Here is a 27642-nt window from a genome sequence, read left to right on the forward strand (position 1 = left end):
CTACTCTGGGAAGCAGGAGAATGGCATAAACCCGGGAGGCGGAGCTTGCAGTGAGCCGAGATCGTGCCACTGCACTCCAGCCTGGGCGACAGAGCGAGACTCCGTCTCAAAAAAAAAAAAAAAAAGTTTTTAATGGTTCGAAACCCAAAAGCTACAAAAGTATATGGGAAAAGTCTCCCTTCTATCACTGCCTGTGTTTCCCAGCTTCCCAGTGCCCCTCTCAAGGGTAACTTGGAATTTTATAAGGAATTCATATATCCTCTTTCAGTGATGTTCATGCGTGTACAAACAAGTATATTCCTTTGCTCCCTCTTTTTTTACTCACTTGGTAGCTCCCATACACACTTCCCTACCTTGCTCTTGTCATTTAATGATATGTTTTGGAGATCAATACCAAAAGAGAAAAGTCTTCCTCAGTATCTTTTCATGCCCTCATGGTATTCCTTTGAATGGATAAATCATATTGCTTCTAATATTTTACAATTGGTATATGATATGTGTACAATACTTGAACATACATCATTTCAGATATATATGAATATATCTGTAGCATACATTTTTAAAATAGTTGCTTAATCAAAGGGTATAACTTTGATAGACATAGCCAAATTGTCTTTTATAGAGGTTTATGAATTTACCTCTCTATCACCAATATATGAGAATATTCGTCCACACATTTGCTAATGCAATATTCTGTCAGACTTTTGGATCTTAGCTATTTGATAGGTTAAAAAATAGTACCAGCATATAATTTAACTATGAGTCTGAGCTCTAGGTATGTCTTTTGTTTTCTGTAAATTGTTGATATATTTTGCCTATTTTTCTTCGGGTCATGGGCTTTTTTAGTTGTAGGAGTTTATTATTCATTAACGAAATTAGCCCTTTTATCTGCCATATAATTTGCAACAATTTTATATCAGCTTTTTTTATTGTCTTTTGGCTGTTGTTATGAAAGTTATGGCCATGCAGAAATGTGGGATTTTATGTAGCACAGTTGTCTCTTTTTTTTTTTTTTGAGACGGAGCCTAGCTCTGTCACCCAGGCTAGAGTGCAGTGGCATGATCTCAGCTCACTGCAACCTGTGCCTCCCAGATTCAAGCAATTCTTCTGTCTCAGCCTCCCAAGTAGCTGGGACTACAGGCGCCCACCATCACACCTGGCTAATTTTTGTATTTTTAGTAGAGACAGGGTTTCACCATATTGGTCAGGCTGGTCTCGAACTCCTGACATCAGGTGATCTGCCTGCCTCGGCCTCCGAAAGCACTGGGATTACAGGTGTGAGCCACCGTGCCCAGCTCACTTGTCTCTTTTTGATGGCTTCTAAGTTTTATGTCATTGTTAGAAAGTCACTCTTCATCTCTATCCTCGAAATAAAAGCTTTCATCTACAACTTTAACTTTATGGTTTCTTTTTTGTTGTTAATTTTTTTCTTACATTTGAATTTTTGTTTTTTTGTTTTTATTTAATTATTTATTTACTTTGAGACGAGGTCTTGCTGTGTTGCTCAGGCTGGAGTGCAGTGGTGCGATGCAGCCTCTGCCTCCTGGGCTCAAGCGAACCACCTGCCTCAGCCTCCCTAAGTGCTGGGACTACAGGCCTGAGCCACTGCGCCTGGCCTGAATTTTTGATCTTTTAGAAATTCATCTAGGTATGAAATACGGTATGGCTTCAGCTCTGTTTTTTTCTAGAAGCCTGTCCAGAATCCATTTATTGAATAAACGTATTTTTTCTGAATGATTTGAAATGTTACTTACTTAAATACTGCTTATATTAAACACTGTGTTCTATAATTACACAGTTTTAATTATTATAGCTTAATGATGTATTTCTCTTCTCTTTCAGGACTTTCCTGTTTGTTCTTGATTGTTTTCCCATGTAAACTTTAAAATCAACTTGTCTAATTCTCATATAACTCTTGGTATTTTTTTTGGAATTTGGGGATTGTGTCAAATTTAATAACTAAATCAAGGAGAATCTGCATTCTTATGATAAATTATTTCTAACTAAGAACATGTTTGAAGTGGGGTGTGTTTTAAAACATCTTCAAACAGATCATTTCTCTTATTAAATTTATTCTTAGGTGTTTTGTCTCTTTTGTTATAGTTTGTGTTAGTATGCTAGGGCTACCACAGTGAGAGACCACAGACTGGGTAGCTTAAACAACAGAAACTAATTTTCTCACAGCTCTAGAAGCTGGAAGTCCAGGATGAAGGTGCTGGCAGGTTTGGTTTCCTCTCAAGTCTCTCTCCTTGGCTTGTAGATGGAAGCCTGCTTGCTGTGTTCTCACATGGCCTTTCTATGTGTGTACACATGCCTGGTGTCTTTATGTCCAAATTTCCTCCTCTTATAAGGATACCAGCCAGATTGGGTTAGGATCTACCCACATAACCTTAATTACCTCTTTGAAGGCCCCACCTCCAAATACAGTCACATTCTGAGGTACTGGGAGTTAGGGCTTCAACATATGAATTTGGATAGAGGAGACAGTTTAGCCCATAACAATGGTAAATGAAGAATTTTCTTTCTTATATCTACTAATTGATATTTATATACGTGAAAGTTATTTGTGTATTTAATTTCATACCTAGCCACCCAGCTTATAATTTATAATAGTTTTTACTTTATTCTCTTAGTTTTTCCAGGTATAAAATTATATTATTTATAAATAATGATCACATTGCCTCCTCCTTTCTGGTTTTTATAACCTTTATTTCTTTTATCTAATTGCAGTCTAGAGCTGTTGAAATGGTTAAACTAAGAGTGGTGGCAGTAGATACTTTTCTTGTATTCCATATTTTAATGAAAATATTTCTAGTGGCTTTTGGTGTTTCCATTAAGCATGATGTTTGCTTTTGGATTGAGATATAGATACATAGTGTCTTTAAGGACTTCATCATCTATCTGTATTTTATTACAGCTTTTAAAAATCAAGAATGAATACTTTTATCAAATGCCTTTGTGGCATTTATGAAGATGATCATATGTTTTCCCTTTGATCTAATAATATGTTGAATTATAAATAAATTTACTAATATTGAACCATCTTTGCATTCCCATGTTTGGTCCTGGCCTATTCTTTTAATTTGCTGTTGAATTCTGTTTGCATACAGATTCCTAAATGAGACATAAATAAATAGTTTCTTTATGGAGGCTTTGTTAAGTACAATTTTATGCTTGCTTTATATAAATAATTTTAATCGTTTTCTTTTTCTGTGTTTTCAGACAATTTGAAATTATGTGTTCTTTAATGGTTTATTAGAATTTTCCTATGAAACTTTTGGGTCTAGTGCTTTCTGAGGAGGTGGCTGTTTGACAACTTTATTTCTTCTATAATATATCTGTTTAAATTTTTTTATTTCCTCTGGAGTCAATTTTGTTAAATTACATTTTCCTATCATTTGTTTCCATTGGTTTTCAAGTCTATTTGCATGGAATTGAGCAAAGTAATCTTTTTAAGATTCTTTAATTTTTCTCTATTTGCATCTGTTTCTTTATTATCATTTCTGTGTCTGTGTGTTTGCTGTTTTCTTCCCTTTGTTGTTTTGATCAGACTGGAGTCTGGCCTATCCTTTTTCAATAACCAACTTTGGGTTATTAATTCTGCTATTTTTTTTGTCTTACAAATACTTTATTTCTTCTTTTATCTTTTTTTTTTTTTTTTTGGAGACATTGAGTCTCATTCTGTTGCCCAAGCTGGAGTGCAGTAGCACAATCTTGACTCACTACAACCTCCACCTCCCTGGTTCAAGCGATTCTCCTATCTCAGCCTCCTGAGTACCTGGGACTACAGGTGCCTGCCACCATGCCCAGCTAATTTTTGTATTTTTGGTAGAGATGGGGTTTTGCCATCTTGGCCAGGCTGGTCTTGAACCCCTGACCTCAGATGATCTGCCTGCCTCGACTTCCCAAAGTGCTGGCATTACATGCATGAACCACCACGCCTAGACTATTCTTCATTTTCTTTTCGTTAGGTTTGCTTTATTGATTGATAATGCAGTTGATATTTCTAATTAGTCATTATTCTATTAATTTGATTTAAGGCTTTTTGTTCTATAGAAGTTTTAAATTTTTAGTAATCAAAACTATCACTGTTTTCCTTCTATGGCATCTTATTTTCACATTACTCTTTTAAGAAGTTCATCTACATCACCACTGCCTCTCTCCCGCCATTGTACAAATGCTGTCCATTCTTCCCTATTTTAGAAGATGACTAATGTCAGCCAAATATCTATCATCTATCTAGATAGATAGATAGATAGATAGATAGATAGATAGATATGGCTCAATGTATAGAGTATAAATTTATTGCCAAATTTTCAGGAGTATATTTTTTCCACATAATAAGAAAATTACCTATAAAACCTTATAAATGAAAACATCAAATTTGTAAAATTATTTTACTCTACTTTATTTAAAAGATTTTGGGCCAGGCGCAGTGGCTCACGCCTGTAATCCCAGCACTTTGGGAGGCTGAGGCAGGTGGATCACCTGCAGCCTGGCCAACATGGTGAAACCCCGTCTCTACTAAAAATACAAAAATTACCTAGGCATGTTGGCACATACCTGTAATCCTAGCTACTTGAGAGGCTGAGGCAGGAGAACTGCTTGAATCTGGGAGGCAGAGGTTGCAGTGAGCCAAGATCACACCATTGCACTCCAGCCTGGGTGACAAGAACAAAACTCTGTCTCAAAAGAAAAAGAAGAAGATTTCATAATGGCCTTTAATAGAAAGTTATTTTTATATATTTAAGATGCTTTTCTTTCTGTTCTTCCAGGTTACTCAAATGAGTCGTCCAGACTTGATTCTCTTTCTGATGAAATACCTGATGGCTCTCATAGTTGGCATTCCCTCTGTATTTTGGGTTGGAAGCAAAAAGACATGCTTTGAATGGGCCAGTTTTTTTCATGGTCGTAGGAAAAAAGAGTAAGTTGAAATAAATGATCACAGTGTTCACAAACCTCACATTTACGTAAATTTTTTTGTGTTGCTTATGTTAAAATGACTTGGATTTGGAGAATTATTCAAACAAGACTGTAACATTTTCAGCAGTATCCAGTTATGATTGGCACAGTAGCATGTCTTAATTTAAAACTAAAAACTTATTTTGAGAAGATGGCCAAGTAGTCCAGAAGATGACCAGGCCTCCTGTACTAATTCAGAATACTTGAAGGAAGTCCAATCTTTGTGAAAAAAATTCAAATTGTAATTGTCTTAAGAGCAAATTAATGCTTTTCTCTACATTCTTATCTGATCTTCCTGATATTGCTTTGAAGGTTGACATATATTCTCATTTCTCTTTTACAAATGAGAAAACCAAGATAGAGGTTAAGTGCTTGGCCAAAGTCACACAGGTATTTACTGATAAGAGCTAGATAAACTTCTGTCTCCAGTTGTCCATTGTTCTTCCAAGCGTACCAAAAGTGATATAAAGAAATACTCTTATTCCATTCTAATATAGTACGTTAAAGCCAAATAGAAAAATGATATTAGTAGATTAATTGAAATGTGTTAGAGGTTATTGTAATTCATAGTTGGCCATACTGCATATTACAGTGTGATATAAGGGCATATTTAAGGAATCTTTAAATTTTTGTACCTTAGTTTGTAAAACAAAAACAAAACAAGACCCTTCAGTTTTCACAGTGGAACAAATGATTTCAAACTCTACTCAGTTTTAAGTCTCATAGGTATCTCTATCTGAATTATCACAAACTCTAAGTTAGTGGATTCTATATTTCTTATGATTTTACTTAATCTAGGATCCATGGAAGAATGATTTTTTTGTGGGTAGTCTGTAAATATTTTAAAATTATATGTAGAATGCGCCTTGTATTGGTTAATGTCATTTTCTTATACAATTTGAAGTTACTTTAGTTTCAGCCTCACTAACAAAGTTTATATTTATTAAAATACCAGTAATTAACAATTTCTGTTATACAAATTATATTAACATCACAGTTTAATATACAGTCAGCCTTTTGTATCTGGGGGTTCCATATCAGTGGATTCAACCAACAATGGATCAAAAATATTTGGGAAAAAAAAATTTAAGAAAATTCCAAAAAGCAAAACTTGAATTTGCTGCATGCTGAGCACTACACTGAATCTATGCAAATAAAGTGTTGTATTAGGTACTGTAAGTAACCTAGAGATGATTTAAAGTATATAAGAGGTTGTATGCAAATACTACACCATTTTATGTAAGGGACTTGAGCATCCTCGAATTTTGGCACCCACAGGGGGTCCTGAAACCACTCTCCTGAGGAAATTGAGAGATGATTGTATACATTTCTTATTGTGATATCTGAGACTGCTACTAGTGATATCATATAATGCATTTCTCCTTTAAATATAATTTTGTAGAGCAGAGAAGGAAAGAAGGGGATGAGTTCACTCAATAGCAACCAAAAAAATTTGTCTTCTAGGCATTTATTCATTCTTTGAAAGACTTGTTGAATGCTTACTATGTGCCACCAACTACTTTTGGATACCAATGATTTGATAGCAAACAGAACAGGCCAAGACCCTGCTTTCTTAGAGTGTCCTCCCTTATGGGATTTACTGTGATTTATTTGTGTATTCTTTGGAAAACTGTATGGTAATCACAGTAAAACAATGCTGAGGAAAGGACTTGAATTAAACATTCCCGGACACCTCTGGGCCATATATAAATAATTCTGTGATAGAGTTGCATTAGAAATTCCAGACAGAGCTAAAACTGAAGCTTTCCTTATAGAGATTTATCCTAGTTAGTTTGCGGGGATACTGGTTGGGCCGAAATCCTTTTGAAACTGGTTAAAACTCTCAGGGGCCCTTCCATTTGGTTTTCTGCAGCTGTGGATTCCCAACCAACAGTCATTGTGATCTTCCAAGCCAGAATGTGCTCTGGGCTGGAGTGGCAGCCCTTTATTCTGGCGTTCAAGAGCGTGGGCACCCTTTGGCTATTTCTAGCATTTGTCTGGTTAGCCTTTGGGAAACGACTCTAAGATAATAATAATGGGTACTAATTTATTGGGCACATTTAATACTCAAAGCACTGTTCTAAGCACTTTACACATTAAATCATTTAACGCTGTAAACAGCCTTGTGATGGAGGACATCATTTTACAGATAAGGAAACTGAGGCATAGAACCAAGATTTCATAACAAGTGATTGCTAACATATAGATTCAAACCCAGTCTGACTCCAGAGCTTTGCTCTTAACTACTTTGTTACACTGTGCTGTAGACTGGTTTCTAACATTGTGCTAATCAAATTAATGTTCTCCCCTCAAGTGAAGCCAGATTTAAGACCATACTTATGCTAATAATTCTGACATAGATTTAAATATTTTTAGAAATCCTCTTTTGGATTACCTGGGTCATTTCACTTAATTTCTCTGGACATTATCTGTAAAATGAGGGGACAAACCTTCACCATTTGGAGGTGAGTTAAATTTTTGGAACAACTAGAAGTCAGTTTTAACCAAGTTTAGAAAATAAAGTCAACAACCAAGAATGACTTGGTGGGATGTACATATATATGAATAAGGCCGTTGATTACAGAGGAACGAATCCATATTTTTATTTTTTTTACTATTTTTGACTTGTTCTTTTTTCTGTCATGTTTTTGGCACTTTGTTTTCCAGATATATGTAAACACTGTTTTATCATTACCTTGTGATTAGCCTCTAAGACTTTAAACTTAAGTTTGATCCTTGACTGTTGGTTTTGTTGTGTGATTTTTTGAAAGTTCTTTAATTTCTTAAAACTTTAGTTTCTTTGTCTATGAAATCGGTATTACAATATCTATTGTTAATAGATATCCAATATTCCCTTAGAAATACACTCTTAGGACATGAATCTCTGTAATGATGACATTATTGAGAGGATTCAAAGGAGAATATATATAAAGTACTCAATAAATACTAGACTTCCTTCAGCCCATCTACCCCAACAAGAAAAACAACAGCAATAATGACAATCCTTTTGTAATGTGAGAATTTATAATATATGTAATTTCTCAATATATGATCCAATCTTTACATGCTGGAGTTTTATTTTTGAAATGAAATTGATTATCTAATTTTAACTTTATGAGTTTTCATAGTCCTTTATTTACATAATCCAAGACACTAACCTTTACAACTGTTTAATTAGCTCTTGTATTAATTTAATTACTGCCTTGTTCATCATGATAAGCCATCTGTCTACTTAGTCCTTTGATAGCAGCTAAAATTTTTTGTTCTTAACAATAATTTTTCCCCTAAATGTTTCCCTTTAAGCTTCTAATATGTCTGAGACTTAATTGTAACTTTAATTTTTCATTTTGTTTTGTTCTAATTATGACTGCTCATGTTTATTCTGCATAAAATTAACTCGTAGACTAAAACAACTGCTCTTACAACTTAAAAAAATGTTGTATCCATGCTACAGTGAAGCCTCTACTAGTTATGTAAATCATGCAAGAAAACAATTTTTCTATTTTAGTTATATCTTCATAATATTTCAGTGTCTTGAGAATGACAGATTTCTTTGGCTGAAAGGGACCTTTTAGAAATGATGAAATTGTATACTTTCATTTTATAGATGAAGAAACGAAGGAAAGAAAGAGGAGATAATGACATGCTTAAGATCACATTTTTATTGATAAAGTTGGAACTAAAATCCTGATTTCCTTATTCTAACACAGGCCTTTTTCCATCATACCACCTTAGGGGACAGATTGACATAGATTGTTGTTATATTCTTTCCTCTGTCAACAATGTTTCTTCATGTCCTATAGATCTAATTTGGCAAGCAATTAATTTCAAGAATAATATCAGTGTTTCAGAGAAGTATTGCTTATTGGTCTGAAGGAAGATTGGTATGTATCTTAAACTTACTATTTTGTTGTCTAGGATAGTGAATGAGAGCCGACAGGTACTCCAGGAACCTGATTTTGCTCAGTCTCTCCTGAGGGATCCAAATACTCCTATCATAAGAAAGTCAAGGGGAACTTCCACTCAAGGAACATCCACCCATGCTTCTTCAACTCAGCTGGCTATGGTGGATGATCAAAGAAGCAAAGCAGGAAGCATCCACAGCAAAGTGAGCAGCTACCACGGCAGCCTCCACAGATCACGTGATGGCAGGTGAGTTTTGTTAGTAGTGTAGTTTATTTCATAAGCTGAATTATGATCATACAGCTTAAGAAAGAGGAGCAGCCAATTCTGAAATAGAAGTCGAACATAATTAAGCCTTTGAACTTTGCTAGATAAAGTTGTCCCAGACTATGGTCAGACTTAAAGTCAGTCAGAATTGTTTAGATTTGATGCAGTAAGCAATATGGGAGTTATTGCAGGGGATTGAGCAGGGAAAAGACAGGGTAAAAGTGGTTATTTTAGTAAGATTAATTTAGTAAACAATTATGGAACACCTACTACATCTAGCACTCTTGCTAGGCCCTGAGAATACAAAGATGACTTAGGCATGATCTTTGCTCTTAGTAAGCTCACAGTCTATTTAGAAAGATAGTGTAGTCAGTTTGTGGTTTAGAACACGGATCTGGAATGATAAACCTCAGCTTCCTCATTTATAAAATGAAAATAATAATATCTGCCTCTTTAATAATCTTGTACAAATTAAATGAGATAGCATACCTAATTCCTTGGAACAGTGCCTATCTCAGTTAGTACCTCATATCAGCTTCTGTTATTGTTGTAATTGACAATTGAACTAACATATAAGTATGACAGTATAGTTCAGGAATTAGCAAACGTTTTCCATGAAGAGCCAGATAGTAAATATTTTAGGCCTTATGAGCCATATGGTCTTCACTGCAACTATTTGAGTCTGCTGTTGTAGCATGAAAGCAGTCATAGACAATATGTAGTCAAATAGAAATAACTGCATTCCAATAAAACTTTATTTGCAAAAATAGGATTTGGCCAGCAGGCCTTAGTTTGCCAACCCCTGTTTACTAGGTACAGTAGTAGCACAGAGGAGGGAGTGATTAATTCTGGTGGCTAGGGAGGGGGTTGGTTTCACAGAGAAAATGTTTGAGAGAAGCCTGGTTGTGGGTTTCTTGTTAAATTTGAGAAATGAGACACTAGAATTAGAAACTGCCTGGGAGCTTTTCAGTAATTCTTTTGAGAGATGATAAAGGCTTATAGGAGAATGGTGGCAGTGGGAAGAGAGGAAGAGCTGACCTGAAAGATATTTAGAAAGAAGAAATGATATAGCCGGGTGTTGTGGCAGGCGCCTGTAATCCCAGCTACTCAGGAGGCTGAGGCAGGAGAATCACTTGAAGCCAGGAGGTGGAGGTTGGAGTGAGCTGACATCGTGCCACTGCACTCCAGCCTGGGCAACAAGAGCAAAACTCTGTCTCAGAAAAAAAAAAAGAAGAAGAAGAAATGATAGAGATTGGTAAGAAATTAATATTAGCAGCTGGAGAAAAGGAATGTGCTAAATATTTTTTGGGGTGTTTTTTTTTTTTAAGATTTCTTTTGGGAAACTGAAAGAATGAAAATTATAATACCTGAAACTGACAGGATTCTGTGTTCACTTGAAAACATCTGTTTCCACAGCTGTTTCTATCCTGTCAGTCTCAGTCTTCTCCCTGTCCTCCTAGTGTAGAATCCGATTCTCTGTACTTTTCTTTTTTAATCTTCTGTCTTTTTCCTCTCAACTTGTTTTCTTTTACCTTCTGTTGTTCAGCTACCCTGTGTTTAAAAGAGCAGCAGTCTTTCTTTGTGCTGATTTATCTTTTATCCATTTCCTTTTTCTTTCCTGGCTAGATTTTTGAAATGACTATTTTGAATATTTTTCTTCTCCCTAATCCATCCTTTATGCCTTGAAAGTGTAGTCTTTTTCTCCTCTCTACCTGCCTGAACTGTACCCTCTAACATCACCAGTGACTTCATTTTAACCACAAGGATCTTTTTCCTTCCTTCCTTCTTTTGTTCCACTTAGCACTCCTATATGAGAAGCATTCTTCTAAGTGCTAGGGATGCAGAGATGGAAGACAGAAGAGTAAACAATCAATTACAATACACTTCAATAGGTATAGTAAAAATATGTACAGGGTGCATTGGGATCTCAGAGAAGAAAACCATTTAATAAATCGTAGAAAGTGAAAGCTTCGCAAAAGAGATGGCACTTCTACATTGAATAGGATTCAGAGGAGGCAGTTGGGAGTTAAAGACAAGGAAACAGCACATGCAGAGGCAAGGAGGACAGGCAAGCAGTTAGGTACGTGGGTATGGCTGGAGCATAGACTGCATGTTTTGGCAACTGAAGGAGAGGAATTCATACTGAGGAGTTTGCATTTTTCCTGGGCAGCAGTGAGAAACTATCATAGGACTTCAGGCATTGGGGTGAGAAAATCAGATTTGTATTTTAGAAAAATCACTTGGCAATAGCATCGGAATGAAGGAGATTATGAGTAAGACTAGTTAGGAAGTTTCTACAGTAATTTAGGGGTCCCAGCTGAAAATACTGATAAGGAGGGAGGGAATCAGCGTTCTTTTAGAATATATTTATCAGTCATCACCCTCCATGAACCCAGCTTTATTTGAAGTTATTGGCCTTATCCTTTCTTTATTTCTTTCTTTTATTTATTTATTTTTTTTTTGAGGCAGAGACTCACTTTGTTGCCCAGGCTGGAGTGCAGTGGTACTATCTCAGCTCACTGCAACCTCCGCCTCCCAGGTTCCAGCGATCCTCATGCCTCAGCCCCCTGAGTAGCTAGGATTACAGGCATGTGCCACCACGCTCAGCTAATTTTTTGTATTTGTATTAGAGACAGGGTTTTGACATGTTGGCCAGGCTGGTCTCGAACTCTTGGCGTCAGGTGATCTGCCCATCTCAGCCTCCCAAAGAGCTGGGACTACGGGCATGAGCCACTGTGCCCGGCCTGGCCTTATCCTTTCAATGATGAATGAATAATTATTTATAGTATAATACCTATGCATTTGGCATACTGTGTATAAAGATGTATATGGAAGAAAAGTAAGATGTAATTTATGCATTCTAGGAGCATATAACCTTATAGGAAAGATAAGACATACACATATGAACCAATTAAATAATAGCACAAGCCAGGAATATAATTAAGACAGTGAGTGTTAAAGATAATAGATGTAGAACTGCAGGAAAGAGAAAGGTCAGATTGGTTCATGAAAGTATCTTAGAGGAGATACGTAGGGTGAATGAACAGTAAAAGATGAGTTTATATTAAGTAGAGGATTTCTGAGGGCAGTTAAAAATAGACTTCAGCCACTCTCATCTGAATAGAGCTGTAGCTTAGATAAGAAAGTTTACAATCATCAATATAAGGTAGTTGGCAATTAAAATTGTGAGCTAGAATCCCTTGAGTCACTATTAAAAAAAGAACAACAGGCCAAAAACAAGACCTTGGGAAATATTCACGGTAATAATAATACAGGAAGAAGAACAGTGGGCATATGAGTCAGAGAAATTGCTTATCATTCTTTTTGTTACTATCTATTTTCCACATAATTGTCTTTCCTCAGCTAAGTTTGCAGCTTCTAGAGAATAAGAACTAGGTGACACCGTATTCCTCCACAGCATCTAGCACAGTACTAGGCATATATATATATAGTAGGGGATTAACAAATCTATCAAATAAATAATGACTTTAGAAATAATGTGGATGTTTCCCAGAAATGCAATAGCCAGAATGACAGTGGCACCCTACTGAAGGTGTTCTGTAATGTGGCACATGAATACTAATACTGTAGGACTCTTGGCTGTACCCAGAACTTTAGGGCAGATTTGAGAGATTCCAAGACTGTGGTGAACCAGAAGTCTGAACAAGGATTTTCATAATTTGAAAAGCCGTCTCATGGAGATTTCCTTCTGCTTCAGTCAGTTTTTAACCTTGTGTGTCAACACTATGTTGTGGTCATTTTCTAATCATCTCATGGTATCTTGGCTGTGGGATCACACGCATACCCACTTCCCAATACTCACTCTGGCCCAGATTCTTTGCTGGATAGTTATTGATCTCTGTGCTATATAAAACAAAATAGGCTGAGGTGAATACACCTACACATATATGTCAGCTTCAAAGAATAAGTAATTGGTGGTTAGATGAGAAGGTGAGTGAAAAAGGAAGTGGATAAGTAGGTAGGTGGAGGTTTGGGAATGAATGATTAGGTTGGTAAGTGGGTGCCATGACAAGAAAAAGCTAGGGAATAAATAAGAAGGTATTAGTAAAACTACAGTTAATTCAGTTATTTAGATTAGTGATAGCAAATAGTATGGACACTCAAAAAGAGTAAATCATCTTCAAGGTTTTTTTGTGTTGACTTTGGAAGGCACCATAGTATCTTTTTGACAACGGCAGCAAATTAACCATCCTAATTGTTTTACCTAAGCTTATATTAAAATTAATTTACATTTTCACACTGTGTATTACAGTCAGTGGTCACAGTGGTTTAAATGACTGTCAGAAAATAAACTTGGTAATTCCTACATATACAGTTGAGATTAAACAGTATATTTAAATTTATTTTTCTATGTAGTTGACTCTTAATTATCCATGGGCAGGTTGTTCATATTCTAAAATGTTTTGTGGATGGCCATATGTGTCACTTAAGGAGTTTAAATTATTCAATATAGTAAATTTTTCTATGAAAAATATATTATTTGAGTTTTTGTAACTCAAAGCTTTATATTTCATTTTAGAAAATACTCAGCTTATATTTTTATATAGTGATTTTTAAAAGATAACTTTATATCATTACTAGAAAACCGCATCATATTTTGCTCTTTTCATTTGCCATATTTATTTGAGACAGATACTTGGGAAGCCATTGAGAGGTGAAAGATCTCCAAATCAGCAGCCAAGTCATATTTGGAAACTTGGAATAATCTTCTACTCAGTTTTAAGGCAATAATCATTAAGCAAAATAATAATTATTAGTCTAGAATAACAAGCCCATTCTGAAATGTTTTCATCTGCAAACATTGTCATTATTTACCAAAACATGCAGAACAAATTTAAAACTGTTTAAGGTCCTAAATATGAAGTATCTTTTAATAAATAAGAATTAAATAACTTTTTACCCATTAACATGAGAAATGTTTAAAATATTTAAATATTTATCTTTTCACATTTAACTTTTCTTTTTTGCTTTACCGAAACAAAATACATGTTTTTGTTTTTTGAGACAGAGTTTCGCTCTTGTCACACAGGCTGGAGTGCAATGGCACGATCTCGGCTCACTGCAATCTCCGCCTCCGACGTTCAAGCAATTCTCCTGCCTTAGCCTCCCGAGTAGCTGGGATTACAGGTGCCCGCAACCATGCCCAGCTAATTTTTGTATTTTTAGTAGAGACAGGGTTTTACCACATTCGCCAGGCTGGTCTTGAACTCCTGACCTCAAGTGATCTGCCCATCTCAGCCTCCCAAAGTGCTGGGATTACAGGCATGAGCCACTGCGCCCGGCCAAAAGACGTGTTTAAAAAAAAAATTTTTTTCAAAGGACTTCTCAAGTTTTAAACTCTGATTTAATGAAAATGTTACTAGAGGATCACCTCTGTGGTGTATGAATCTATCTTTAAATTTTATAAATAATTCACACTGAGTCATGAAATTTGTTACGATTATTTTTGTGAAGGAATGGTGGATTAACACTTTCTGACAGCCAACAGATCTGCAGCTGCTTATGATTAGTTTTTTTGATGACTGTTTAAAAAAAAAAACCTAGCCTGCTATATTTTATTTTTAGAAACATTACTTAAAACTTAATTAAAGTTATAAATTATACTAAGTTTTCTTTGAGGTTTATTATCCTAAATCAAATACTTTTACAGAATGGCATATGTATAGGTGTTAAGTATAAACAAAAAGTATTTTAGACAAATACTTCTTGAGGCACTAGGGATTAAAAGATAAAATATGGTCCTTACCTTGAAAGAGCACGCTATAAAGCCAGAATCATTGATAAGTAGCATGCTAGCTCCATAAGCAAAGGCCTAATAAAAAAGTCATAATTGATTTTCCTGACCTTGACTGGCCTAGAGCTAATCTCATTCCTCATGGCAAAGCTCAGTGAGTCAGGACTGCAACAAAAGAAAATTTAACAGCCCCACTGCTGCTTTTCAAGATAAGTGCAGAGGAGATAGCCTGCAGTTAGCAGAGGAGCCCAGCTCACATACTCCAAGCTGGGTCTAGAGCTGAAGGTACAAAGAATTTGCTTTAGCCAGAATATAGGTTACAGAGTGTTAGGATGTAACTTCCAAGCAGATGTAGCTTCCATGAAGGAGCATCTTCACAGCCTCAAGCCCTGATGAGAAGTAATTAAGATAATTTACAGGTAGTTAATTCAGTTGTTAACTGGGCTATCTGGAAAGCAGCTTTCGGCACATACTGTCATCATTGCTTGCCAGTTTATTCATTTTTTTTTTTAGGTTACTCCAGTTTCTCCTCTGATTTCATATTCTCCCTCTTCCAGTCAGAGTCTTTTAATAAAAGTTGAATGTACCCCTCTACTGATTATAACCACTCTTCTTGGCTGCCAGGGGCAATGCTATATTTCTTCTATTTGTTGTTACCCCTCTCCCTGAACCCACCCCATTCAAAACTCCTTTGAATGAGAAAGGTATCCATATCGAGTGCAGCTTCAAATCGGTCAGCCTTATTTAATCTTAGCTTCTGTCCTTTTGCAGAGAATGGAACCTTAATTCTGATTGGATTATCTCTTCTCTTTTGTTGGCCATGTCAATAATTCTACAGTGTTAACGAAGTTAAGCAATCAAAAGTTGGTTATTACTTTCTCATGGTTGGTTTCCTAATAATTTCCCTTACTGAGGCATTTTTATGAAAATTATTAGTGTTATTATATTTTCTAGTGTGTTCTGTTACCCACTTCAAAATAAACTCTCATGACAGGTACACGCCCTGCAGTTACAGAGGAATGGAGGAGAGACTACCTCATGGCAGCATGTCACGACTAACAGATCACTCCAGGCATAGTAGTTCTCATCGGCTCAATGAACAGTCACGACATAGCAGCATCAGAGATCTCAGTAATAATCCCATGACTCATATCACACATGGCACCAGCATGAATCGGGTTATTGAAGAAGATGGAACCAGTGCTTAATTTGTCTTGTCTAAGGTGGAAACCTTGTGCTGTTTAAAAAGCAGATTTTATTCTTTGCCTTTTGCATGACTGATAGCTGTAACTCACTGTTAACATGCTTTCAGTCAAGTACAGATTGTGTCCACTGGAAAGGTAAATGTTTGCTTTTTTATATTGCATCAAACTTGGAACACCAAGGCATCCAAAACACTAAGAATTCTATCATCACAAAAATAATTCGTCTTTCTAGGTTATGAAGAGATAATTATTTGTCTGGTAAGCATTTTTATAAACCCACTCATTTTATATTTAGAAAAATCCTAAATGTGTGGTGACTGCTTTGTAGTGAACTTTCATATACTATAAACTAGTTGTGAGATAACATTCTGGTAGCTCAGTTAATAAAACAATTTCAGAATTAAAGAAATTTTCTATGCAAGGTTTACTTCTCAGATGAACAGTAGGACTTTGTAGTTTTATTTCCACTAAGTGAAAAAAGAACTGTGTTTTTAAACTGTAGGAGAATTTAATAAATCAGCGAGGGTATTTTGGCTAATAGAATAAAAGTGCAACAGAAGAATTGATTAGTCTATGAAAGGTTCTCTTAAAATTCTATCGAAATAATCTTCATGCAGAGATATTCAGGGTTTGGATTAGCAGTGGAATAAAGAGATGGGCCTTGTTTCCCCTATAATTGTGCTGTTTTTATAACTTTTGTAAATATTACTTTTACTGGCTGTGTTTTTATAACTTATCCATATGCATGATGGAAAAATTTTAATTTGTAGCCATCTTTTCCCATGTAATAGTATTGATTCATAGAGAACTTAATGTTCAAAATTTGCTTTGTGGAGGCATGTAATAAGATAAACATCATACATTATAAGGTAACCACAATTACAAAATGGCAAAACATTTTCTCTGTATTCATTGTTGTATTTTTCTACAGTGAGATGTGATCTTGCCAAAGCCACCAGACCTTGGCTTCCAGGCCCTCCTATAGTGAGTTGATTGTCTGCACTTGCCTTGCCCAATAGCCAGTAGGCTACAGCTTTTGCCCCACACCCTTATTTTCAGATTCTGGATCATTCTTGTTTACAACTGAAATATATATAACCTCAGTCCAAAGTGGTGATTGATTTGAGTATTTGAAAATTGTTGTAGCTAAATGAAGCATGATTAGTTAGTCTTAGTATGAATATCATTTAATCTTTAAAAAATCAAGTAAAAATGTTTATCTGATAATGTTTAAATAATTTACAATATAAACTGTAAACCTTATTAGGCATGAAATCAATCAGAAGAGAAAGAAAAATGCTGGAACATGCTTGATGTATTATGTAAAAAGCATATTTAAACAAGGGTCCTCAACCCTGACTGCAGATAAGAATCACTTGGGTTACTTCAGATGCCTAACACCTTCCTCTCATACAAATAAGAACTGGTAGCTTTCTTAAAAAAAAAAAAAAAAGTGTTCCAGGTGATTCTAATCTGCATCCTGGCTTGAAACTCACTACTTTAACTTGCCCCTGATGATCTGATGACATCGTATATCACATGAGCATCCACATGGATTCAGTCTTTTGCTTTTATATCATTATCTAATATTCAGTTGTTCTGCACCTGATGCCAAATTCTGGGCTCTACTCCTAGAGAGACTTAGTAAGGCCAAAGTGATAGGACTTTAAAATCTGTAGTTATAAAAATACCGCAGGTGATTCTTACGCAGGTAATCCAAGAATCATACTTTGAAGAATTATTCTAGACTCTGAAGAGGCCTGGCTCTGCCTTATGCTATTATAGTTTATGACCTTTAACAATTTAACTCTCCGAGCCTCAGTTCCCTTGTTTGTAAATGAAGATAGAAGATAAATACGTACTCTACCTACCTCACAAAGCTGTCAGATTAAGATCAAGTGAAAAAAATTATGTGAAAGCTCTTTGAAAACTGTAAAGCATTATGAATGATAAGGGATTAGGTTATTGTGGATTTAAGAGGTGTGAGGACTGCTATAGTACATTCCTTGACGTGTGTTGAATTCATGTATACTTTCTTACCCTTTAAAACAAAAACTGCCAAGAAATTAGGTGTTGGAAAAGAATTTTCTCATCAGGCAGCAAAGTCAGTTTTCTGATAGTAATAATTTGTCTATTATGTTATATATTTCAAAGTACATGTATGATAATATAACTTATTCTTCATGAGAGATATTTGAATATTTGGCCCAAAATGTTTTTCATTTTTCTCTGTGTTCATTGCCTTTCTCCTTGGAGCTGGAGTTAATGCTCAAAGCAGGCAGGTCTGAATTCCCTCATAACTGACAATTAGTAAACATTTTCTCTGAAAGCCAAACATATAACAACTTATTTATCAGTAATTCATGAAGCTTTTGTCTGAGAATCTCTCCTGCAAACAGCATGAGAGAACTAAAACAAACATTCACAAACAAAAATAAGTTAAAATAGAAGGTACCAGTTTGGGCTCGAAGATGTTGTCATCCATTGCCATCTGCATAATATTATCAACTGCCAAAATGTTAATTGGTTTTCTTTTACAAGTGGGCCAAGTATAGACAGTTAAGTGAACATCACTATGAAAATCTTAACTTTGTGCTTCTAGATTTTTAGATAATCATTTGTATTTTCTCTATTAAATTGTGGGTATGTATGGGAATACTGTATTGACTTTTCAGTTACTTTCAGTAAGTATCTTAATTTTGTCCCACAAAATTTATGTAATATTATTAATCCATGGTTTTAAACAACAGTATTTAGTTTGGGCAGCAGTTTTAAGTCTAACTAGCTTAAACCAATCTGAATAAGTCTGGACAGTTTTCCTACCATATGTTTAACTTTGATTGGCATATGATAATGTTTAGTGTTTTCTTTTTTCAGTTGACAACTGAGAAAATAATAGTTCTCTCTAACATGTTAATATATTATCAAAAGGTTTTCAAAAAGTACTTTGATTTCAGCAACATTGTTTTATTCAGTAATTAGACGAAAGATCTAAGATAATATTAAACTCAAAACAGTTTGTTTCAAAGAACAATTGGTTAATAACTCAGCTGGCATAGGGATTCATACACAGTTTTTCAATAAATATTTAAATGAACAATTCATGTCACACAACTTGCTTTTACCCTAGTACTGAGTCTCACATCAAAGAAATTTGAAAGATCTATAACCTATGTGAAATGAAGTCTCTGCTTTACCAGAATAATATGTGGCAGGTAATAAATATGTAAAGTACACCAAATGAAACATATTTTGCATAGATAACAGTCCATATTACTATTATAATTAAATATATGTACAGACATGTACCAATCCTTTTAATTAATTTTAGAAGATGAACAGTGATTCTTAGAAGTGAGTAATTAGACTCCTTTTAGTCTTATGCTGTTAGATCTTTGTGGACCAGCTGGGTAAATGAATCTTCAAATCAACCTTTCTTCTTCTGCTGCTCTTAGAGCAGATTTATAAAAATTCTAAGAATGTCTTCAAATTAGAAAAATTTACTACATTTTAACCTACCTCATCAGTTTCTTTGTGATAATAGCTGAAAATAACTCAAACTGTACCCATCTTAGTTTAGGCTATATCTCTGTGAAATGAAAGGAACCACTTAATTTTTTTATATAAATTAGTGAATCATTTGCTGGAGCTTAGAAAATATTAACATACCAAAATTTCATTATGATGATATTTATATTGCTTTTTGACATGCCAAAGGTACATTTACATATTACCATATTTGGATGACTTACATAGTCTGGTGTAATGAAAATTCCCCTGGGATTGGAATTTTAAGACTCATGATGTCAACTGGGCTGGTCATTTAATTTCTCTGAGTCTTTGTTTCTTCAATGTGAAATGTGGATAAGGTAATTTTTGGTTTTAGCCTCCCTCACTGGATATTGTAAGGATCAAATGAAATAATATTTATTATAAATGCTCTGTAATTTAAGTAAATTATTCTACTTAAAAAATTTTTTTATAGAGACAGGGTCTTGCTCTGTCACACAGGCTGGAGAGCAGTGGCATAATCATAGTTCATTATAACCTTGAACTCCTAGGCTCAAGCAGTCCTCCAGCTTCAGCCTCCCAAGTAGCTAAGACTGTAGGCATGCACCACTACACCTGGCTAATTTTAATTTTTTTTTCTTTTTTTGAGACGGAGTCTGGCTTTGTTGCCCAGGCTGGAGTGCAGTGGCACAATCTCAGCTCACTGCAACCTCCACCTCCCGGGTTCAAGTGATTGTTCTGCCTCAGCCTCCCGAGTAAAACTGGGACTACAGGTGCGTGCCACCACATCCAGCTAGTTTTTGTATTTTTAGTGGAGATGGAGTTTTGCCATGTTGGCCAGGAGTTTTGCCATGTTGGTCTCAAACTCCTGACCTCAAGTGATCCGCCCACCTCAGCCTCCCAAAGTGCTAGGATTACAGGCATGAGTCACTGCACCTGGCTTAATTTTAATTTTTTTAATTTTTTGTAGAGATGAGTCTCACTATGTTGACCAGGCTGGTCTTGAACTCCTGGCCTCCTAAAGCACTGGGATTACAAGCATGAGCCACCATGCCTGATCCATAAATTGTTCTACTGATACCATTTGGTTTTGTTAGAATTTGGGGGGGCTGTAGAAAACAAGGTTACAGTCTTCATTAGTATTTCTTTTTAGCAATAACAACAAAATAGGCAATTAGACCAGTGTTCATTTGGTACAGTCTTTAAATTGGTCATCCAATTAACCTTTAAAAAGTAGGTTATGCTCTTAAATTGTATTGGTTCTTTAATATGTGTTATACCAGAGTATGCACTCAAATTTTATGTAGTCTAATTTGTAGAACAAATTTGGGGATATTCATTTTATTTTTCCTTTTATATGAAATTGTATAAGTACATTAGCTTGACTTAAATTATAAAAAAAAATATATATGAAGAAGAATGTAGACCCTATAATGTTTTTTGTCTTTGACTTTTTGGCTTTTATGTGCCTCATTCTTTCTGATTGAGAACAAGTTTTGAAAAGGTGATTCACTTGTTGGTTTTCATGGCAAAACTTTAAATTTTAAGTCATCACACTATGAGAATTGTTTGTACACATTTATAATTTTTTTAAAGTATGTAAAGTAAGGATTTTTTCTCCATTCTTCACTCACAAAGGATAGCATTTTTATGGAACCTAGATTTACAAAGGAACTCGTGATTCTTTTCAATGCTTTTATGTCGTTTTACAACTGATTAAGAAAAAATGTTTACATTTAATTCAGCTGTATTTCCTAGTAGCTGTATAATCTTACACATTATTCTTATATAATTTTGACCTATTTTATATGAAAATAATTGTATTGGCATCTCTTCATAATTTAATTCTCTTCTCTCCTTCTTTTGTTCCGATTAGATGAATTTGGGAAAGGAGTAGGAAGACTAGGTATCACATGCCTTCCGTCTGATTGTAATCAGTCTCCTGGGTGTTTTACTAATTTAATCTTAATCCTGTGCTTCTTTAGTCATCAAACTGATATAGGATTACAATTTTCTCTCAGGATCCAAGTCTTCTAAGAATGAAAATGTTGAAGTCTACCCAGAACCAGCCATCCTTGTAGACATTTCTATTTGGTTGATTTATAAAGATTTAATATGAGTTAAACATGTTTCTTATTCTGTGATCTCTAATTAGAAAGTAAAATTCTGTTGCCATAAATATAAAAGAAAGTTTTCACTTATATTTTAGTCAAACACCAAACCACTACATTACTTACTTCCTATAAGACACAGTAGTTCAATCTGTTGAAATGCATTGAAGGATAATTTCCTTCAGATTACTTTTTAAATCATCATCTGCCTCAGGAAATTCTTTCTTGAATTTTTTTGTTGGTGTGAAAGCGTTGCTTATACTTTATGCTCGTTTTATTGGTCACTGTCACCAGTTTTTCCCGATAAAGATTAAAAATGTTTTTTACCTTGAAATAATTCAGATTTTGAAGATTCACTATTTCATTATTTTGCTAATTACCATTAACTAGTAAAGTTAGTTTTTAAAGTTTTTTTAAGGTTGATATTTTATCATATTCCTGGGGTAGGATGGATTACTTTATTATTATTGTAGCTTTAAGGTTTTTTGTTGTATAAGTCAGCTTGTTTGTATGTGCTAAATTGCAGATATTTCTTTGTGTTGTGCTTATTGTTTTTTTTTTTTTAACTTAGAGCTTAATAATTTCTATTTTCTATCCTGGAGTCTAAAATTAAACAAAAAAATCTATTTTCTAAATTGGCAGGATTTTTTTAATGATTAGTAAAAATGTATTATTTTATTTTTAAGAATACAATAGGATTTTGAGTCAGGAAACTTGACTTCTACTCTTGCCTCTCTTTTGCAGTTAGCTGTGTAACTTTGGATAAGGCATTTTATCTCGTGGTGCCTCCATTTTTCTCATTCTCTAGGGAACAAGAGAATTAGTTTAGGTAGCATCTAAAATTCCGCCCAGCTCTCATTTGGTTCTCATTTGACCATTTTATAATCATTATTTTGGCTCATTTTTATTCTTCTTATTCATCCCATGAACTAGATCAACTTGTATTATTTTACTAGATCAACCTGTATTATTTTACTAGATCAACCTGTATTATTAACGTCATTTACATGTAAATTGATGGGATTCAGATATTTTATCAACTTTGTTTTTCCATTAGTGATTTTAAGTAATTTTAAAGAAGGAAAATTATATTACAGATAATAAAAATGAAAGAAAGTTATAAATATTGGACATGGCTTTTTTAAATGGGAAAGTCTTCTTAAGCACCAATATAAGCACCTTAAATTGATACATAGAAAAGAATGACATAACGTTTTGTGGTCTTTGTTCTCTTAAATATGAATATAGCTAGTTAGCCTAAAATTTACACAAATGTATTCAAGATCAAATTAGTGAACAAAGCAATGGTTCATATGGCTAATTTAAAAGCTATTCAATTTACCAATATTAAGATAATTATAAAATGTAAAAGAAATTTCAGAGGAGTTGATTGAAAATTTTTTGTTCAGTAATTATTCTTAAACTGCATTCTTAGGTTTATTACATAAATATAGTTGCCAGATTGCCATGGGCAAGTGAATGTCTTCATTTGAAATATTATTAGAGATCAATGTGGCTTGTTGTTTTTAATTTTTTTCTGGCTATACAGAAAATGTTTCTGGAAAAATTCCTTAATTGTCATCTGATATAATGTAGAGATTGAGGCCAGACGCAGTGGCTCACACCTGTAATCCCAGCACTTTGGGAGGCCGAGGTGGGCAGATCACCTGAGGTCAGGAGTTCGAGACCAGCCTGATCAACATGGCAAATCCCCTTTTGTACTAAAAATACAAAAATTAGCCGGGCGCAGTGGCTCACGCCTGTAATCCCAACACTTTGGGAGGCCGAGGCGGGCGGATCACGAGGTCAGGAGATCAAGACCGTCCTGGCTAACATGGTGAAACCCTGTCTCTACTAAAAACACAAAAAAATTAGCCGGGCATGGTGGCGGGCACCTGTAGTCCCAGCCACTAGGGAGGCTGAGGCAGGAGAATGGCGTGAACCCGGGAGGCGGAGCTTGCAGTGAGCTGAGATCGCACCGCTGCACTCCAGCCTGGGCAACGGAGCGAGACTCTATCTCAAAAAAAAAAAAAAAAAAAAAAGTAGAGATTGCATTAGTTCCATATCTCCGCAGAGTTCTCTGGTAGATTAAATGTTCTCTGTGCACTAGGCCAAGGAAGTTCCTGTTACCTTTGAAAATCATTGTGTTTGCTCTGATTGTCTACATTAGCTCATATCAATCTTTTGAACACTGGTTCAAATCTGGGTGTTGGGTTAGGATCTGATGAGTAGAGAATAGTGGAAAGTTGATATAGGAAGGTATACTGGTTTCTGGTGTGATTCTTTAGCTACATTTATTCCTTGTCTTATGTCATTTCACTGGATCATGTAACTGTCCTGGCTTTCAGAAATTATATTAGATGCCCAGCCTTTCTCATTCAGAGATGCCTGTATTATTATGTTATTTCAATTGCCTACCAAAAAAAAAAAAAAGAAAAGGTTTGTTTTTAGTTCTCTGCCTCTGCAAGTCTTTGTGATCACATTTGTTAAATTGAATCTGAGATTCAAATATTTCATTTAATATTTTCTGGGTTTTGATAATGGGATATTCTGTAAGATAAAGCAAGTAATCCTAGAGTGGTTTACTTTATGTTTAGCCATCCACCATTTTCCTATTTCTCTACTCCTCCCATTCTCCATTTTTAAAAGGAAATTTACAAATGTCTTCCTTTATCCCTGCCTCAGATAATTTTTCCCTGAACTCATCTTGTCAGCAGAAACATTTAATGTGAAATAATTCTATATTTCTGAGACAAGATCAACACAGTAGTTCTTTACATTGAGCTGAGGTGAATGTATACTTAAAAATACTCTATTTTCTTTTTATATGAACTTAAAATTTTAAAAATCATATATGGGACTCCCCAATGTGAAAATATTAGTCTGGACATTCTGTTGCCATCAGGTGCTATTTCTACCTTAGCTGTGAGTCAGACTAAATCCAAATTTTGTATCATTCATCTTTTTATAATATTTGACTTCCCTAGAATCACCCCATTTCATGTCTTTAACCCCAACTTCCAACAGCTTTTCTGCTTTTATTTTCAAATGTCAAATTGTATTTTTGTGTTTTATTTTCTCATTGAAGTGTAAAAGTATCACATATATGAAGGAATGGCTGGTTTAGACATTTACTTTGGCATAGTAAAGATTGATATTGATACCACCCACCATCCTTTCCTCTAGCCCCAGAAAGAAAAGTTTGACAACTCAAAAACGATTAAATTATCTTATCTTGTTATTTAATAGAACAATGGAAGCTGTTTCATCAAAATTAAAATACTTTACCAAAAAAATACTTTTTTGTATTTTAATCTGATAGTGAATTTGGGGATTATTTATGTAAATGTATCATAATTAATAGTAATTATGAGTTATTTCACTCTCTGTAATTTGTGATACCCAAGATTCATATTTATTTAATGTGAGGTGTTTTTTGAGGCTTTTTTGTTTTATCTTGTTTTCTTAACTTTTTACAGTGTTGTTAGATTATCGCGGTCATCTCGGCATGTGGATCTCTCCTCCTGTAGATCAGCTGTTCTCTCTTAGAGTCAGGACAAGGAGGTTTTTGCTACATGGTCATAGTTGGATAATACAGTATTATTCTGAACTATCTGAAATTGCTGGTTTTATTGGTCAAAAATGATCAGATGCTAGCAATTTCATAATAGATATATTCAAGAAGGAACCAAACTTTAAAAGATCTTTTAGAATAGGTATGTTAACTTCTCATCCTAACCCTATCAATATATCAGAGGCTTTGTGAAGGAGACTCTACAGATAACCACAAATCTTATCAAGAAAATTCTCCTTAAAAAAAGTTATCCTTTATTTTGTTGTTAAATTTCCCAGTTTTTAAAAGTGTTTTATCAAAATGACTTCATAATTGAAGCAAATACCTTTTGGAAGTATATATGTTACATAAGACTTTCACTAAATCTGTGCGTAGTTTAAAGCTTTTATAATCTGAGATATTGTTATGTATTAGGTTCGTGCAAACCTAATATAAAAGGGTTCATCTGTAAGTATCATTTAGAGGCAAAATAATTTTCCCCCTCACATCTAATGTGGACTCAAATTTTGGCAACTGGAATGTTATCCTCTTGGTAGGCATTCTAAATTAATGAATACTGCTATGTGGTGTAGTAAACAAATTTGCCATAAAATGCCATTTAAGGATTTTCTTTTTACCTTTATTTCATTATAAGAATAAAAGTATATGAGTTGAAGATCATATAAAAAATATGAAACTCCTACACAGGAAATCCCCAATTTTGTGATTTAATAGGTTGTAAAAAGAGTTGTTCCAAATTCAGACTACATCTCATCATATAAATAATAAGGGTAAAAGATTAGCCAACAAAAGCTAATCTAGTACACCCCGTAGAGGTACTCCAGGTGTCTTGGTTTTGGATAAATTTTTATAGTGGAGAAAGGTTACTTTGATCTCTCAATAATTGCTTGGTACACTTCTTCCTAGGCAATATGCTCATGATACCCTCTTCATGTGACCTATTCCTCAAATGCTGCATTCTCCAAAACTTCCCTACCTGCCTTCTATCCCCTAGTCATTCTTATCAATACTTCCAAAATATAACCTATCTCAAGTGTTAGAAATTTGCTTTAACTAATTTATATTAAAGTGTTAGTGACTATAGCCCTTTTATCTCTCTTAAAGAGAAATCTGCATTAAAAGCAAACACGTTGCTGTTAGCTCAAATTAATGTCAGTGAGTAGAATCTTAAGCTTTAAAACAAAAGTGGAAATAATTTAAATTAGTGTTGATGGGACTATTTTGAGGCAAGAGATACCATTAAGTGACCTAGCTTGGAAATCTGCCCCCTTTGCCCAAACCCATGTGATGTCTGAAACTGCTGTATATTTTCAGTGACCTTGAGAAAGGGAGCTAGTCATTTGTATTTATGGGCCTTATGAAGTCAGGGCCTGCTGATCCTGTTTTTTAAGTTCAAGGGCAATGCCTGAAGCATCCTAGATCTCCTTCACCCTCGTTCTACCTGACGGACAGCTAGGTCTGTCTTCCAGCTCTTTCTCATTGATACTACATTTACAGATGAATACTATCCATGCTTGTTAAAAAAAAAAAAAAAAAGTCTTTCCCCATTTTACTGTTACAATTTTTCAAGAGCTATAAAGGTAGAAAAGGTATTCCTTTTCATTATTCTAAAAAATATATCATTTTTAAATAGCTGGCACTTAGCAGTTTAGTTTTCCAAACTTTATTCTGAATCAAATTGCTGAGGTGATTCTAAATGTCTAATGTTGATTTATCATATAAACATCTAATTAGAAAGTGTTTATGCTAAAGACTTGTATTTTGTGGCATTAGTTCTTCATGTTTCTTTTTTATATGTTTATTAAAATTGTTCACTTCCAAATGAGTGGAAAAGTTGCTGTTGTTGGGATGTACAGGGCAAGTGCACTTGGTTAGAGCATGAACTGGGAATTTCACATTCGCTGATGTGCTTTGCACTCTGCTCTTGTAGATTTATTTTGTTTACAGTAGACTGATGTCAGTTTTTGTAAATGTTTTTTCTTAGCACTTTAACTGTGAGTGTACAAACTGATTTTAAATGTAGTGGTTGTATATTTTGGTTATAAATTGGAGTTTTTTAATAAAATTAAATAATTCTCTTTTCTGTCATTAGTACCTGATTAATTATAATTTTCTTTGTCATCTTCCAGACCTTTTAAACAGTCTATTTAACACTACTGCACTGCATTTTTAAATGTTTTCATATTGTAAGTTTTTCATATAATAATGTAGGAATCTGCCACATAGAAATAAACACACACCATCCTATATTATATCCCTTTTTTCTCATACTTGTTTTGTCAATACAGATAAAACCCATCTCTGTTCATTGTTATATCTTCAGCACATTACACTATTAGACACATATTAGAGGCT

General features: G+C 34.6%; 1 protein-coding gene across 4 annotated transcripts in view; it reads left to right on the plus strand.

Moving 5' to 3' along the window:
* The window catches only part of FZD3 (frizzled class receptor 3), an 80292-nt gene extending 52922 nt beyond the window's left edge, over window positions 1–27370 (plus strand). For all 4 annotated transcript variants that reach the window (XM_004046839.5, XM_004046840.5, XM_031013993.3 and 1 more), the window contains 3 exons: window positions 4776–4924; window positions 8881–9114; window positions 15882–27370. In XM_004046839.5, coding sequence (XP_004046887.1) covers window positions 4776–4924; window positions 8881–9114; window positions 15882–16095 — 597 coding nt within the window. In that variant the 3' untranslated portion in view covers window positions 16096–27370. The remainder of the gene's footprint in view (window positions 1–4775; window positions 4925–8880; window positions 9115–15881) is intronic.
* Window positions 27371–27642: the final 272 nt, after the last annotated feature.

Source organism: Gorilla gorilla, chromosome 7 (assembly GCF_029281585.2).
Source record: "Gorilla gorilla gorilla isolate KB3781 chromosome 7, NHGRI_mGorGor1-v2.1_pri, whole genome shotgun sequence".
Lineage (NCBI taxonomy): Eukaryota > Metazoa > Chordata > Mammalia > Primates > Hominidae > Gorilla > Gorilla gorilla.